This window comes from Pogona vitticeps, chromosome 1, assembly GCF_051106095.1.
Source record: "Pogona vitticeps strain Pit_001003342236 chromosome 1, PviZW2.1, whole genome shotgun sequence".
Classification (NCBI taxonomy): domain Eukaryota; kingdom Metazoa; phylum Chordata; class Lepidosauria; order Squamata; family Agamidae; genus Pogona; species Pogona vitticeps.
In genome coordinates, this window is record NC_135783.1 from 345,999,318 (window position 1) to 346,015,444 (window position 16,127).

The 16,127-nt window shown below is 43.5% G+C and overlaps 1 protein-coding gene across 1 annotated transcript in view; it reads right to left on the bottom strand.

The window, feature by feature from the left end:
* Nucleotides 1-7,268: 7,268 nt before the first annotated feature.
* Nucleotides 7,269-16,127, bottom strand: part of MTHFD1 (methylenetetrahydrofolate dehydrogenase, cyclohydrolase and formyltetrahydrofolate synthetase 1) — a 65,267-nt gene continuing 56,408 nt past the window's right edge. The window contains exons 25-28 of the mRNA XM_072986785.2: nt 15,150-15,257; nt 13,558-13,710; nt 8,321-8,425; nt 7,269-7,616 (exon numbers count right to left, since the gene is read on the bottom strand). Of these exons, the coding sequence (XP_072842886.2) occupies nt 8,336-8,425; nt 13,558-13,710; nt 15,150-15,257 (351 nt within the window). The 3' untranslated portion in view covers nt 7,269-7,616; nt 8,321-8,335. The remainder of the gene's footprint in view (nt 7,617-8,320; nt 8,426-13,557; nt 13,711-15,149; nt 15,258-16,127) is intronic.

The following is a 16,127-nucleotide window of genomic DNA, read 5'->3' on the forward strand; positions in this document are numbered from 1 at the left end:
ATTGGCTGGTGCTTTTTAAACCAGAGATAGGTAAAGGTAAAGGTTCCCCTTGACATTTAGTCCAGTCGTGTCTGACTCTAGGGGGCAGTACCTATCCCTGTTTCCAAGCCATAGAGCCAGCATTTGTCCATAGAGAGTTTCTGTGTTCACGTGGCCAGCATGACTAGACACGGAACTCCGTTACCTTCCCACCGAGGTGGTACCTATTTATCTACCTGTATTTGCATGCTTTTGAACTGCTAGGTCAGCAGGAGCTGGGACCAGTGACAGGAGCTCTCTCCGTCACGTGGATTCAATCTTACGACAGCTGGTGTTCCGATCTTGCAGCACAGAGGCTTCTGCGGTTTAACCTGCAGCGCCACCACGTCCCAGAGATACCCAGGACCAAATACGGCATCATGAATGAGCAAAATGTGCATTTGCTCGTTGATCCCATCCACTCTGTGTTCACTCACAAATAGCTGAAGATGTGAAGGTGTGGTATGTGAAGTCCTATGGAAGCTGGATGTGTCAAGTCAAAGCAAGGTGGGGGACCATCTGCACAGTCGCGTGCAAACTATCTTTCATGGTTTATGGATCAAGAGACAGAGTTAAATGTATGAGTTGTCCTCTTGTAGCCGCAGTTTGCTATGCCAGATAAAGCTACGCTGAATTCCTTAAACTGCATTGCATTTCAGAGAGTGTACTGAAGGCTTTCCAGTGATGCTTCGCAATCAAGTGGACAGGCAGTCCTGTGGCACTGTCACATGTGATATAGAAGTTCGACATGAGATTTCATGCATTACAAGCATGCATGCCCTGGATATACAAAATGACAATTTTGTTATTAATGACAATCATTAGCAAATTCCAAAGGTGATGCCTTAAAACTCTAATGGGTTTTGTTTAGCGTGAAGTTTCACATCCGTAATCTTCAAATGTCTTGAATTCCAATGCATCGGAAGAAGCAGACAACTTTACACAGAAGCTTACGCCGAATACAATGTATTAGTCTTTTAAGGTGCAATAGGGCTCTTCATTATGTTTGTTGCAACAGACTGTAATTTGGTTGCTCCCACTGAGATTTCAAAGGAGCACTTACCCTAAATATCTTGTCAAGTAGCAACACAGTTCATGGCAGGCGTCTTTATTCAGGAATCATAAATGCCAGTTATACAGAGCTGCTTAGGATTGGGTTGCACCCAGCCCTTGTTCGCCTCTTATCGTTGCATTTTTCATGGTTTCAGCCTCCGGTCTGAAGAAAAGAAAAAGTCTGAATCACTTTATTGAGTCAAAGGCAATCACCACCACCATCTGTGGATCTGGAACAGGCAGGGGAAATACAACATCCAACCTCTGGCTAAACCAGCTGTTCTGAGAGATCACACAGTGGGACTGGCAGCTTTTTATCTATAGAGATGGAGAACAAGCAACTGTTGACCTCTTGTTCTGAGAGGTGAAACCCGATACCATCACACCGCAACTGATTTTTGAAGTTTGCACTTCCTGTCTTGTAACTGGGGTTCTACCACAATTTCAAGATCTAGCTAGGTTCACTCTGGAACTTTTCTGTTCCTGTTTCTCTCCCCACCTCGGGCTCTGCAATGCCCCACCTGACTCAAATATATGTTAAAAAGTGTGAGTTTACGGTATTTTAAAAAAAGGTCAGGTTGGGCATTGTGCTGGAGGGAAAGAGAAACAGAGGAACTGAAAAGTTTAAGGGTGACTCTGGCTCAGGAGCTTGAAACTGCAGAAGCTGTACTTTAACTGGGGCTCCAAGATCGAGGAATCTTCAAGAATCCATTGAGGTGCGATAGTATCAGATTTCATATCTGGGAATGCAGAATTCAACCATGTCTTGCTCACCATCTCTACAGAAAAAGGGCTGCCAATCACTCAGCGTGATCTCCAGTGCCGTTTGTTCAAACTCGGGGTCCCCGTGATGATGGGGATTAAAAAGCCAAAGAACACGCAACCCCCAAATCAGAAAAGCTGGAGATTACCTCCAAGAAGTACACTAAAACCACGTTCCTAACACTACCACAAACACAGCCGTGTTGAGCCTGATGAAAATTCCTAGCTCAAAAGCTCTCTCTCTGGGGGTATTTTGTTGTTACGTGCTATTAAGTTGCTTCTAACTTATGGTGATCAGAACAGGTTTTTCAAAATAGGTGAGATATTTAAGGAATGCCACTGCCCAGTGAGATTCCGTGACCAAGTGGGGATTTTAACCCAGATCTCCTGAGTCTAGTTCAACGTTCCAGCCACTGTAAAGATATTTTAGTAATCTCATAACGCCATTAAATATCTGGGGTTGTTGTGCGAACTTATGGACCCTGTGGTCACTTTGTTTTTCATTTGCTTGAAGCAGGCTCCAACGCTTTGCAGACCTCATAACGGATCATAGTACTTGTTTCAACACTCTGTTTAAAAAGAAAAGCAAAACGCTCAGGAGAACAATGCAACACCTGACACATGAAACATTTCAGACTTAATGACAACCAAGTAATTGTTCTGTGAAATTTCTACTCCCCGATAGTTAGCTAAATATAGTCAGCCTATTGCCTACACAAGGTCTATTTTCTTGAGAAAGCAGCTCTAGAAACTTTAAAATGTGTCATCACTGGAGAGCCTGATACATACTCATACCACTCTGCTATTCTATCAAATGTGAGAATCTATTTTATCTTCTTTAACTCTGAATGCACCTGACCTCATCTTATTTTGGAAGCTAAGCAGGGTCAGTCTTGGTTAGCACTTGGATGGGAGACCTTAGGGAACACCATGAATCTACAGGTAGGGCAAAGGAAGGACCTTGCTTGAAACTCCAGGAAACTGCTGCACATCAGAGGTGATAATGACAATCTAGATTTGTGGTTCCCAACCTGGAGTGCCCAGATGTTCTTGCACTACAACCCCCAGAAATCCTGGCCAGTATAGTTAATGGTGAAGGCTTCTGGGAGTTTCAGTCCAAGAATGTCCAGAAATCCAAGGTTGGAAAATACTGGTCTAAATGGACTAGTGGTTTGACTCAGTGTAGGGACAGCTTCTAGACAGCATCTTCAAAATCAGAGACATCACCTTGCCGACAAAGGTTCACATAGTCAAAGCTATGGTTTTTCCCAGTAGCGATGTATGGAAGTGAGAGCTGGACCATGAAGAAGGCTGACCGCCGAATAATTGATGGTTTTGAATTGTGGTGCTGGAGGAGACTCTTGAGAGTCCCCTGGACTGCAAAGAGTACAAACCTATCCATTTTGAAGGAAATCAACCCTGAGTCTTCTCTGGAAGGACAGATCCTGAAGCTGAGGCTCCAATACTTTGGCCATCTCATGAGAAGAGAAGATTCCCTGGAAAAGACCCTGATGCTGGGAAAGTGTGAGGGTAAGAGGAGAAGGGAATGACAGAGGACGAGATGGTTGGACAGTGTCATTGAAGCGACCAAGATGAATTTGTCCAAACTCCACGAGGCAGTGGAAGACAGGAGGGCCTGGCGTGCTCTGGTCCATGGAGTCACAAAGAGTCAGACATGACTTAATAGCTAAACAACAACAAAAAGGGACAGCTTTCTATTTTTCTAAGAGATAGCAAAAAAAGAGTAGGCCGCCATCTGCCTTTGAGACATCAGTTGCATCTGTGCTTGCTTCTCCTTAGTTCAGCCATTCAACAGCCTCCGTCTGTGGAAAAGCGAGGGGAAGGAAGCCGGACGGTTCTATGGCCAAATGGCTTGATCAAGAACTTTGCCTTTTTCCTGAATGGTTTCTGCTCTAAGTGGACATAATTGTTGCAACAAGAGCAGAAAAAGCACATAGCAAGTTATCCACACCAGCGAGTAGGCAGCAGGCAAACAGGTTTTTCTCCTCTTCGATTTTCTAGATCGATGTTTAGATCTGTACTCTTAAGCTTCCTTTTCCTTTTCTGAGGTGATTTCCTTGTTCCTCCATTTTGGGTCAGAGAAAGCTGCAGACATAGCATTAGAAGCTACCCCCACTCAACTCAGAAAAGGTTCAGTGTTAGATAATATAAAGTGTTCCCTTTTTGGTCTTAATCCTAGTTTCTAAATTAGATAATAAAAAGTGTTCCCTTTTTGGTCTTAATCCTAGTTTCCAAATTATTCTCTTTAATACTAACAAGCTCTGTGCTGGACCTCTGAACTCTATAAATATTAAATGATGATACCAATAATAAAAGGATTCTGAATGTCCAATTGCAATACTACGTTAGATTAATGAAATCTACCCTTTTAACAGTGAGAACTTCATGCCCGAGTTTTCTTGTTCTCTTCTCACCTCTCCATCCGTCTTTTCCATAGGTGTCATAAGCTGCTCTGAGTCTAGCTGTAGAGAGGCATAAAAATGTTGTACAGGAAATAAACAAGGAAGCCTCAGCTTCCACTTGATGGGGAGATGCAGCCACTCTTGTCTTTCCCCATATTCTTCTAAGACACATAGACTTTTGCAGGTCCCAGTGGCCAAAGTCCTGTTGCATAGTGCAGTAAGTCATAGCTAGAGCTGGCACAATGGGGATCAGTAGGGATTTTGTGAGCCAACTCCTTCATAAATTCCCCTGATTCAACAGGCCTACTGTATTTTTCTGTGTATAAGACACCCCCTACTTTTCTAACCCAAAATTAAGAAATCTAAGTGGGGCTTAGCAAGTGTAGGAGAAAAGGGATCAAAGCGCTGCAGGAGGGAGAAAGGGATCAAGGCAATCTCGCAACTCCATGATCGTTTTGATCCCTTCCCCCCTTATACAGCCATGGAATTGCTTTGATTCTTTCCCCCCTCCTTTTGTTAAGCCCCATGGGACTTAGCAAGCAGAGGGGAAAGCCCTGCAGGAACAATTTGATCCCTGCTTTCCCTTCCATTTGTTTTTGTCCTCTCCTCAGCTTATTTCCATGTATAAGACAACCCTAAATTTTTAGTTAAACACAAAAGTATAGTCTTATACATGGAAAAATACAGTAATTTGGGAATTATGTGTAGCCTGCATAATTGCAAATCACCCAGAGAGCACTTTGAGTGCTGTGGGGTGTTATATAAGCAGTACACTTCACTTTTTTTTGCTTTGCATTGCTGGAGTTGTGATAAGCAACAGGATTCTACCCACTGCCTTGTCCACCCATTCTATTTTTTGCTGGTTTATAGCTGTAACCTGAGCATGTATAAAGAGGATCATAGAACTAATTGCTCAAACAGACTGTCAAAAGACAACACAGATCCTGATCCAAATGCCTTTTTCTCAGCAATAATGAAGTCTCATGGCATCTCAGAGACCAACACATTGTGCCTGGCATAAGCATCTACGGGCTGCAGCCAACTTTGTTACACCCATGGATCTTACAATAAAGTGGGCTTAGAGACAATGAAAACTCACATCTGATAAAACTTGTTGGTCTTTAATGAAGTACAAAATTCACGGTGGTTTTTGGTATAACATGCTGACTGGATAACTCAGTGGTTTCAGTTTTTGGCTGCAGATCCAGAGGTTGGGAGTTTGATTCCCCGACTGTGCCTCCTGCGAGTAGAGCCAGCCTGTGTGGCCTTGGGCAAGCTGCACAGTCCCAGGGTGCCTCCAGAAGAAGGGAATGATAAAGTACTTGTATATTCTCTGCCTAGAATACCCTGGAAAGGATCACCACAAATTGGAATTTATGGCACGACTATTCTTATTTGATGCAACAGAGTGATCAATTTCTCAAAAATAGGTGGAAGCTCAGTTAAATGCAAAGCTTTATGGAGATTTCTTTCCGAGGAGAGATTTAACAGAGAGAGGAAAGCAAGAACGCCACCCAGATCTCTTTGAAGAAGCAGAGATGTCACAAACACGGTGAAGATACTTTTATATTTGTACATACATCAAAACCCAGCTGATGACTTGAGGACTTTGATTTTCCTCCCAAGAGTAAACAGACCCTTTGCCCTGGCCCTCCCGCTCCCTGAAAACAAAGGATTAATTTCACACTTGCCATTGCAGATCCAAATATGATTGCACTTTTGCAATCCCCCTGCCCCCTGTATTTTCCAGGCTCCCAGGAATGTGCTATTGGGGCCCCCAAAATTGTGAACCTTATACATTTCTCTTTTTAATCGCACATGCATAACTGGATCCCTGAAAGCTGTGTAAGGATGTTGGAGTTTATTTGCGCTAATAACAGATCTGGCAACACAACATTTTTTTTCTATTAGAAAAGGCTCTCTGTGTGTCCCTACATTTCAAAAGGCAAATCCTTGTTTAACTTCAGAGGATTCAGGATCGCACCTAGACTTCAGTCTGTAAGTCGGCTGGAAATGGCAAGAAGTCTCTTGCTTGGGTAGTCCTAGAGGTCCGGATCTGGTTTGCACAGAAATGAAAATGAAGCAAAACAAGGACTTCCTCTCCAGTGTCTCTGATAGAGCAACGGCAAGCAGAGGAGGACTCAATGTGTATCTAGAGCGGGCATCGTCCTGGTTGAACAAACTGGCCTCCTGCCCAAATGACCGTAGACTCAATCAGATGAGGTTTTGGTGGCGACACCACAAGCAGTTTGACAACGTTGAAGTGTGGATGTATTCTGATCTCATTTGGCCACCACCGTTACTAAAGCAATCCAAAACTAAGCACAATAGTGAGAGAGGTGATGTGTAGACATCAGGGCATAACAAGCATCCATAAAACCAACATAGTGGTAGACAATATTTGCATCTCAGCAGATCCGCACAATTTGGCAGTAGAGCTAGAGAGCCATCCAAGCAGCGAGATGCAGCACGCTTCTGTACCACTGTGGCCTCCACTGATGCATGAGATGTTTTGTTGAAGGATAACCAAGATACTCATTAAAAAGAAAGATGAATTTCAAATCTCTCTCTCTCTCTCTCTTTGTAAGGGAATTTAGCTTTGAGTGTTAGGCTGTTTTTAAAGTGTTAAGTGAAGACTGTGTTCTTTTTTTTCTAGCTGTCACACGGGAGATGTCTTTGAGGAGAAGTAACACGTAACAAAAAATAATAAGAATACTTTTTGTGTGTGTACTGAAATGTTAGCAACAAAGAGAGAGAATTAAGGGCTGAAGTGCTGATTTGATTGATTTGTAAAATGTATTGATTGAAAAAAAATTTAAACCAAAAGCATCCCTCTAATTGGACAATTTAAAAAAAAGATTAATGGTGTGCTTATAAAAACGTCTGATGACATATATATGTTTTTAAAAAGGCGCTCAGCCTTTGGCTGCCGCAAAACACAGCAGGAATACTTTTCCCCAGGTCCTGCGTGCTGAAACGCATGTATACTACCTAAAACGAGGAACACACACATTTGACTTGGAAATGTTGCCTTTACTGATCTGCAAACGTAATACACCAGTTTTTTAAAAAAATCACATGATTAATCAAGCAAAATTTATTTCCCCCAGCTACAACCTCCGTTAAAACTAGTCTTTATTTAAAAACTGACCACTATAAGGCCACACTGTGGATCCATTTTAAAAAGCTCCACTGTTTAAAAACTCCAGGCAGATTCTCACCTGCAGCAGCTAAAAGAAGTCAATCACCTCTTAAAATACAGTATTATTATTATTATTTTGTTTAAAATATTTCAAAGGCTTGTAGTGTCCACAGAGTAATCTTGGGCAGGTTTTCTCAGACGGACATTGCTCTGATTACCTACAAGCAGAAAAAGAGATTAGGTTACTGGAATCAACAATGCTAAAAATCAAGGCGAGAGCAACAGAAAATACGAAGCCACTGACCCACCTTGCAGGGATAGGCAATTTCTAGCCTCTTAGTGGGTGGACTAAAACTCCCATCATTCCTCAACACTGGCTATCATGGCTGGGGCTCATGGGAACTGCATCTCAACAAAATCTGCTGGAACACAACATCAGTTGCCCATCCCTGCACTATTGCTAAATAAGGAAACCCGATTGGTTTAATTAGAGAGCTTAAAAAATGACAAGGCTTGTGGCCAGGAGAAGACATGTTCATGTATTATCTTCCAATCTCTCTGATCAAACTGGAAGATGCACATTGGATTAACTGGTTTTCTGTTGTTATGTGCAATCAAGTCACCTCTGACTTATGGCAACCCTATGAAGGAGGAATCTCCAAAGCCCTGCTCAGCTCTTGTAGACTCAAGCCTGTGCTTCCTTTAGGGCATTGCTCCATCTTGTATTTGGTCTTCCTCTTTTCCTGCTGCCTTCAACCAAGCATTATTATTCTTTCCAGAGAATCCTGCCTTCTTATGATGTGACCAAAATAGGAGACCTTCTAGAGTTCAAGCTTAATGTTATCTAGGATTCACTTGTTTATCTCTCTGGTAGTCCAGGGCAGTGGTCCCCAACCAATCTGGCATATGATGCAATACTTACTGTTGATTTGCCATTCTAGAAAAGACCCTTCACTTCTCCAGTTGCTGGATCCAGGTCGATGTCATAGAAGCAAGGCCTAGTGGGAAGTCCTGGCATGGTGCTCATCTGGATGAAAGCAAGAAAAGGGGCGTTGAAAAAGACACTATACATTATATCCACCAGGGATTGGTTCCAAGTCCCCCTGATAGATACCAAAAACCATGGGTAATAGTGAGCCCTATATATTCCATAGTCTGTTGGGACCAAGACTCTCCCTGTACCAGTAACGATAATAACCAAGGGTGGCTGGTGATGATGATGATGCTTTCTCTCCAGGTAAGCTTTCCCTCAGGGGCTGGTTTCCTGCGTGAGGTTTTTAAGTGGAGTGCGGTGGTTTACTGTTTTGAATGTTTTCTGTGTTGCTTTGCTTATTGTGTTTTAGTGTAGTATTTGTGTGACCCTTTTTTGTATTTGTATTTAGCTTTAAATGTTGTCTTTTAAATGATGTAAACTGCCTGGGTCCTTTTAAAGGAGAAAGGCAGGGTAAAATATTTTAAATAAATAAACAAACAGTGCATCCCCCCCCCCCAATATACTCAAATATATTTTCAGTCATGCCCATTTCATTGAAAAAAAGAGAAAAGAATCTTGAAGCTTATGCTCCCCCCCCGATCATGGGAAATAAAAAAATACAAGCAGTCTTTCATTAATAATATCACAGATCATGAACAAAATAAATGCATACAAAATTGTGGTTATGTTGAATTTCATTCCTATCTTTCATTGCTCCTCAAACTTTATTCTAAAAGATCTTAATTCCTGCCTCTGCGTCTGGGATTTCAAGCTTCAGTATTGAACAGTAGATCCGTCAGCAACCAATAAGGCAGGTTAATAAAGCTTAGAATGAGCCGTGCTGCAGAAACAAGAGAAAATCTGATTTCTCGAAAGGGCTACAGATTTCTCAAAAGGAATAAGAAGCTCACCAGCCAACTAGAATAACTAACGGTTGGCTTAATCATTGGCTTGAGAAAATGAACAGCCACAACAACAAGAAAGCAGCAAATCCTTGTTGCAGGCAGGTTTATAGTTCCCTTTCCTGGATTTATAGCACGTTTCTATGAGAATATGCAGCAAAGACTTACTTAATCATGTGACAGCGTGAGAAAGGGGATTTTCCACTTCATTTTCAAGATAACACTACCCTACACCAAGTAACTGGCGGAGTTTTCTTTGGCACCCTCGTAATAAACAAGAGGAACAAAAATAAATTAATGAGCAGATTATTCAGCAGCACTGTAAGGAAGGATCTTGCCAGTTTCCATAGCTGGCTCTTTTATAAAGCAGGCTGCTGGGGAGCAAGTCTTTTGTAAAGTTAACGGCTCTTAACTGCTCATTCAAGTCCTCAAATTACAATAGGGGTAGCTTGCAGCAATGTATAAATTCCTGGCAAAATTAATTTTGCTCCCAGCTAGAGTGAAGACTGCAGCTAAAGACAGAAGGAACAGAGAAGTCTGAGCAGGATGGCAAAGGATGTCAGGTTAAGCTGAAAAGTCCTGGGGCTTTGAGCCCACAAGCTCCAACCCTGCCAACCATCCATTGTAACAAAACAGAAAAACTTGGGGTCAGCTTCACCATGCATCTCCAAATGCAGGTAAGGGAGCACAGGTACCCTCTAACTTCAGCAGACTGGTCTGCAGAAAGCCATGGATATCCCAGGAGAGCTACAGGTGTTCGTTCTTCCTTCACCAGGCTGCCATTTTGTATCATACTCCCTAATATAAAGCTTCCCCCGCAAGCCACAACCACAAACAAAAGAAACCAGAATAAAGCTACAGGGCTCTCCATGATCTTAGTGTTTCAGAGGGATGTTAACAGGAGCAGCTCTGCTGAGCGAGTGGGTTTTAATAATGCCGAGTGCAGCGGCAATAACGACACCCACAAAAAGACCCTGTTCATGGCCTTATGAATGCTGTGTAATTGCTGTGCTACATCGTGGGCTTGCGGATTGAAAGAGAAATCATATCATTCAAAGGCCACATTCCCTTTTGCTCCTCCATACCCTACGCTCGAGGAATATCTGTGCTTGGCTACTGGAAAAGCAGTGCTCCGAATAAAAGATGCCTCTTCAGACCACTGGACTCCAATGCACAGAGGATGATGGAAACACACAGCACTTGCCTGCTCCTTTCTCCGTGCATTGGCACGACCTGGATTGAAGAAAACAACAGAGCGCTCGGCGGGACCGGAAAAAGACTAGCAATTTCTATAACAAACTTCGCTGGATTGCAGCCCACTTCAGCAGCTGCATGCAGTGTTTCTCCAGCTGGCAGGTATTAATACACATGTTCAGGTGGAAGGTGGAAGTAAAGGAAGGTGGAAGTAAAGGAAGGTGGAAGTAAAGGAAGTAAAGGAATGGCCTAAGACAATTGTCTTAACAGTGGCTGCTAACAAAATGCATTTGAGAGCCAGCAGGGACCTCATAGCCTCAATCCAAGCAGGGCGAGGAGAAGCTCTCCTCTTGTCCGAGTCAGCTCCACACAGTGTGGGGCGTTTTGAAAGCCCATCTGCATCCACCTGTAAGAGGCACCTGGTCTCTAGCATGTCTGAAAATTATATCCTTTAAATAAGAACAGAGGAAACTTCTGTATCCTGAGGCAAGGCTCCTTTTGTAGAGTTTTTAGGTCCACTCTGGGTTTTACTCTGAACTTTAAAAGCAGCTGTCCAACGTACTGGGACCTACCCCCAATAAGCACCTTGGGTAGCTCCTTTGCCAGAAGCTGTGTGGGCCACTGGTTAAACTGCAGTAAAGGTAAAGGTTCCCCTTGACATTTAGTCCGATCGTGTCGGACTCTAGGGTGCGGTGCTCATTCCCGTTTCCAAACCATATAGCCAGTGTTTATCCGAAGACAGTTTCCGTGGTCACATGGCCAGCACGACTAGACACGGAACGCTGTTACCTTCCCACACCGGGATGGTACCTATTTATCTACTTGCATTTACATGCTTCCGAACTGCTAGGTTGGCATGAGCTGGGACAAGCGACGGGCACTCACTCCATCACGTGGATTCAAACTTGCGACTGCTGGTCTTCCGACCTTGCAGCACAGAGGCTTCTGCAGTTTAACCCGTAGCGCCACCACGTCCCTCTGCAGTACTGCAGCCCAAACTCTACACATGACCTGGGTTCAATTCCAGCTCAAGGTTAACTCAGCCTTCCATCCTTTCAAGGTTGGCAAACTAGAGTACTCGGCTTGCTGGGGAGGGGCCAATGTGTAGCCTGTGTCATTAAAAAACAAACAAAAAAGTCCAAGTAAACCTGTAGCTTTAAGTGCTACAGGGTGGTATATAGGCACCACACTTTGCTTTGCTTTATAATTCAGACTGGAAGGGACGTAGTGGCGCTGTGGGCTAAACCACAGAAGCCTCTGCTGCAGGGTCAGAAGACCAAGCAGTCGTAAGATCGAATCCACGTGACGGAGTGAGCTCCTGTCGCTTTGTCCCCGCTCCTCGCCAACCTAGCGGTTCGAAAGCATGCAAATGCAAGTAGATAAATAGGGACCACCTCGGTGGGAAGGTCACAGCGTTCCGTATCTAAGTCGCACTGGCCATGTGACCACGGAAGATTGTCTTCGGACAAAACGCTGGCTCTATGGCTTGGAAACGGGGATGAGCACCGCCCCCTAGAATGGAACACGACTGAACAAAAATTGTCAAGGGGAACCTTTACCTTTATAATTCAGACTACAGCAAGGGGCCTGTGAACTGCCAGAACTTGGGGCTTTAAGCCTGAGCTTCCTACCATCGTACACCAGATCTTTCTCCTTCTCAGCCCATGCACTGTTCTCATGTGCTGCACTGTGCCTCTTAAATCATTGGCCTGTATCCTTTTTTTAAATGCCATTTGGTTTCATGGAAGCCACACTTCAAAAAAAAGCAAGCTAGTGGGTTACTGATCGGCTTGTGTAAGATGCTTACACAAGATTTTAATTAAAACCCAGGCGGTCCAATTTTGGAGATGCCAAAACAAGACAAAATGTTTTAGTCTTCCGAATCTTCTGGCAAGATGTGCTTTGCTATTTATACTGAGGAACATTTTTCTTTTGGGTTGCCGAGAAGTGGCTCTTGGAAGAAAGCATGGTTCTTTCCTTTTTCTTTATTTAAATTTTTGATCCAAAGCCAGCACTAATTTACCATAAAGTCAAGAGTCAATCTCAATACGGAAACTCTGTAACAGGGCTGCAGGTTCAAGAAAATGTGCTGGAGAACTGTTTATGCTTAATGTGGTTTAATAAGTGAAATAGCTGGCTGGAGAGCTTAGTGGTTAGGGTACCTGGTTGCAGAGCCAGAGGTTGGGAGTTTGATTCCTCATGGTGCCTCAGGCAAGAAAAGCCAGCCTGTGTGACCTTGGGCAAGCTGCACAGTCCCAAGGATGCCCACAGAAGAAGGGAATGGTAAACTACTAGGTCGTATTCTCTACCGAGAAAAACCTAGAAAGGGTCACCATGAATCAGATTGCACTTGAAGAGCACACTATTCTTATTCACATGTTAAATATGGAAGGGGAAAAACCTGAGTCATCGAATAATTGAGTTGGATGGAGCTTATAAGGCCATTGAGTCCAACCCCCGCTCAATGCAGGAATCCAAATCAAAGATGATCTGGCAAATGAATGTCTAATTTTATCTTGAATGAGTGTTGGAGCACTCACCACATCCCCATCCCCGCTTAGCGGCTCTCTCTCACCGCCAACTCACCAAACGACCAGCAGCTCTTTACCTGCAAACATATCTCCCACCAACCCGTTCCAAATCCGGAAACTCGTACTCCCCCAAATGTCTCTCTGCTCATCAGTGCTGCCTCACCTGTGTGGGGGATGCTGGAGCAATTTTTTGTCTGAACTAGCCGACTGAATTGTGTTTGTAGAAAATCAGTGGCAAGACGGGACAAAGATCCAGGGATGACAGGACGGGAGAAATAACCTTCTGTAGATATCTTTACAGGGCTGTTTTAGAGGAATTTTAACAGTGCTTATGTCATTATCTTACCAACACTAAAAATTTTTTAGAAGTAACAAAGTAATGAGCCCCTTCACAACCAGCGTTATCACAAAGACATAAAAAATTCTGGATCATAAAAGAATTACATTTGGGTGACTTTCTAGGAAATTAGATGGAGGGCCAATTTCAAAAGTTATTTTCCAGGCGTTAATCAGACCGAAGGGACAGCAAACCCCAAAGCGTCTTCTACGCTACACTTACCGTTCCGACCAGTGGATACAAAAATCCGGCGCCCACACTGGCTCTGACGTCTCTAATGGGCAAGACAAACCCAGTGGGCACCCCTTTGAGTTCTGGGTCGTGAGACAGCGACAGGTGGGTTTTGGCCATGCAGATCGGCAGGTTTCCAAATCCCTGGATGGAGGTCGGAACAAGAAACAAAAAGCAGAGAAGAACAGGGCGGCAAACTGAATAAAGTGCCAACGAAATTACACACGATCGTTCCAGTTAAAGTTAGTTTCGCCCCCATATTCCTTGACTTCAACAGATCTATTCTGTCCCTAATTGATTCACCCACATAATCATGGATATGACATTATTCTCTTTTCTGCCTAATTAGCAGAAAGTTTAAAAATGACTTTCATTATTACTACCAACCACTGCTCGTTGTTCCCATCTTCGTAAGCATCAAAACTGGACTTCTCCAGACGGGCCTTACCCACCCCAAGTGTCTTTGGCCCATAACGCCATCATAACATCCAGAACGCCATCCTGACCCTGCTGGATGGGGAGGACGAGCGTTCTATTCCATACATAAATGGAAAACACCAGGATGGGGAAAGGATATTGTCTGTTCTGACCCCTTGCATCTTATGGGGCATTTTACAAATTTATTTGTCCTCACTCGTTTTCACAATGTTGTCCTATGCTCTGTAACAGTGCTTGAATATATTATTTTCTGGGACTACAACTCCCATAGTCACCCCCAGCATGGCCAAATTAGTTTCTATTGGTCCAGAAAGGTAAATTTGCCCCATCTATCAGGTTTTTTTTCCTACGGGCCTTTCAGAGGCGATGGAATACAGCTCCCATCTCCCCGTTATGAACTACAATTATGACATTGAGAAACTGCCTGTGTCTGGATCCTACTAAATATATTTAATGTGTCATGTTGGGGGTTTTTCTTTCTTTCTGTGACACAGTTATCCTGCAGCAGGGGGAAAGATCTCCATCCATGCAACTTGCAGCTGTAGGTAGTGTAGTGGGAGATATGAGTCAGAAGTGCTACTGCTTTAGCAAAAATCCATGCGAGTTGTGCTTTAAAAACAACAACACACTCAAGCACTTTATTTCAGCAGTTGGAAGAGACATCGCAACAGAGATCTTTAAATAGATGTACAAGTGCCATAAATCTAGGTTACGAAACAGGAACGAATATAGAAACAAAATGTAGGAATTCAAAATGAAATAACCCTATGAAGTCTAGTGTGTGACACTTATGAGGTAAATAGGTAGGAGCAAATACTACGAAGAGTGATCAACCCCATGAGCTCCCCACATTTTGTTACTAAATAGCATTTGATCCAAGATGGAAGAGGATATAAATTAAGTTCATGAGCTCAGGAAAAGAAAACAGGAACGAGCTGTTATTGCCAGCATCAAATTGGACAGGAGGTTGGAGACCATGGTGCCAAGATGATGGACAGAACTCTTTTTCCCCAATGAACCAAGATTTTCTGGCCTCTTTCTCTTCTAGAAAAAAGAACGACGCCCTGTTTGCAGCTGCGCCCAACCCAACCTGCTGCTCTACCCGAGATCAGAAACCACATCACCCACCTCGCCAACAGACGTACCTGCTTCGTATACTGAATAATTTTCTGCTCAGCTTCTGGCAGCAGCTCAACATCATCTGCTCCATAAATCTTCTGCGAGATAATTCGGATCTTTTCTAAAATTGGCAGCTGGAAAAATGGGAAAGCGGGGAAGAGGAAAATCAGGCACCGTCTCCCTTCCTCTGGTGTATGAATGAAGCTCAATGGCCATGAGAAATATGGCGCCAATTTAAAAGCAACTGCTGCTGTTACTATTACAACTGGTGCCGCTCTTTTTCCATTAGACTACCTAATCCACAATAATTGTAAACAGAAAGATGGATGGTTTATGTCATGCAACACTGCCTCCTACTGACAGCCATGTTTCTTTGGGAACAACCAGTCAAGGACAACCGGTTGGTGGCAGGAGGGCCAAATCTAGTAGTAGACAGGAGCAACAGTGAGGACGCCAACCTACATTCCCAAACGCACAACCTATCAACTGTCTCAGGAAAAATCTAATTCAGGCTTCCTCACCCTTGAGACAGAGAGCAAATGTCCTTGGAAGACGTCCAATCATTTGTTTCTAATGCCCAGTATCTGACTGATACATAAAAATGCAAAATTATTTGGTTTTGAAAACGTGATGATTGATGATTCTGAAACAATGCCACAGACAGTACTTGCTCTTGCGTTCCAGTAGCTGAAGTCCTGTTGCTCGGCCTAGGAAGCTGCAACTAGAGTAAGCCCATTGAATGGAACTTACAGAAGAGCTGATTCACCAAATCTCGCATGATCCAGTGGCCTCCTGTAGTTGCAACTTAATCCAGTAAACCATAGGATTCCAGCCATTTTGTTCTGTTCTATTCCCCTGTTTTTAAGTTTTTTTCCCTATTCTGCTTTCTGCTTTAACGCCTTGTCTGAATGAGTGGGTTATGATAGCTACTTCTGAAGCTGAAGAAATTGCTTTTTTTTGGACTATAATCCCCAGAATTCCCCAGTCGGCATGGGCACTGTCAA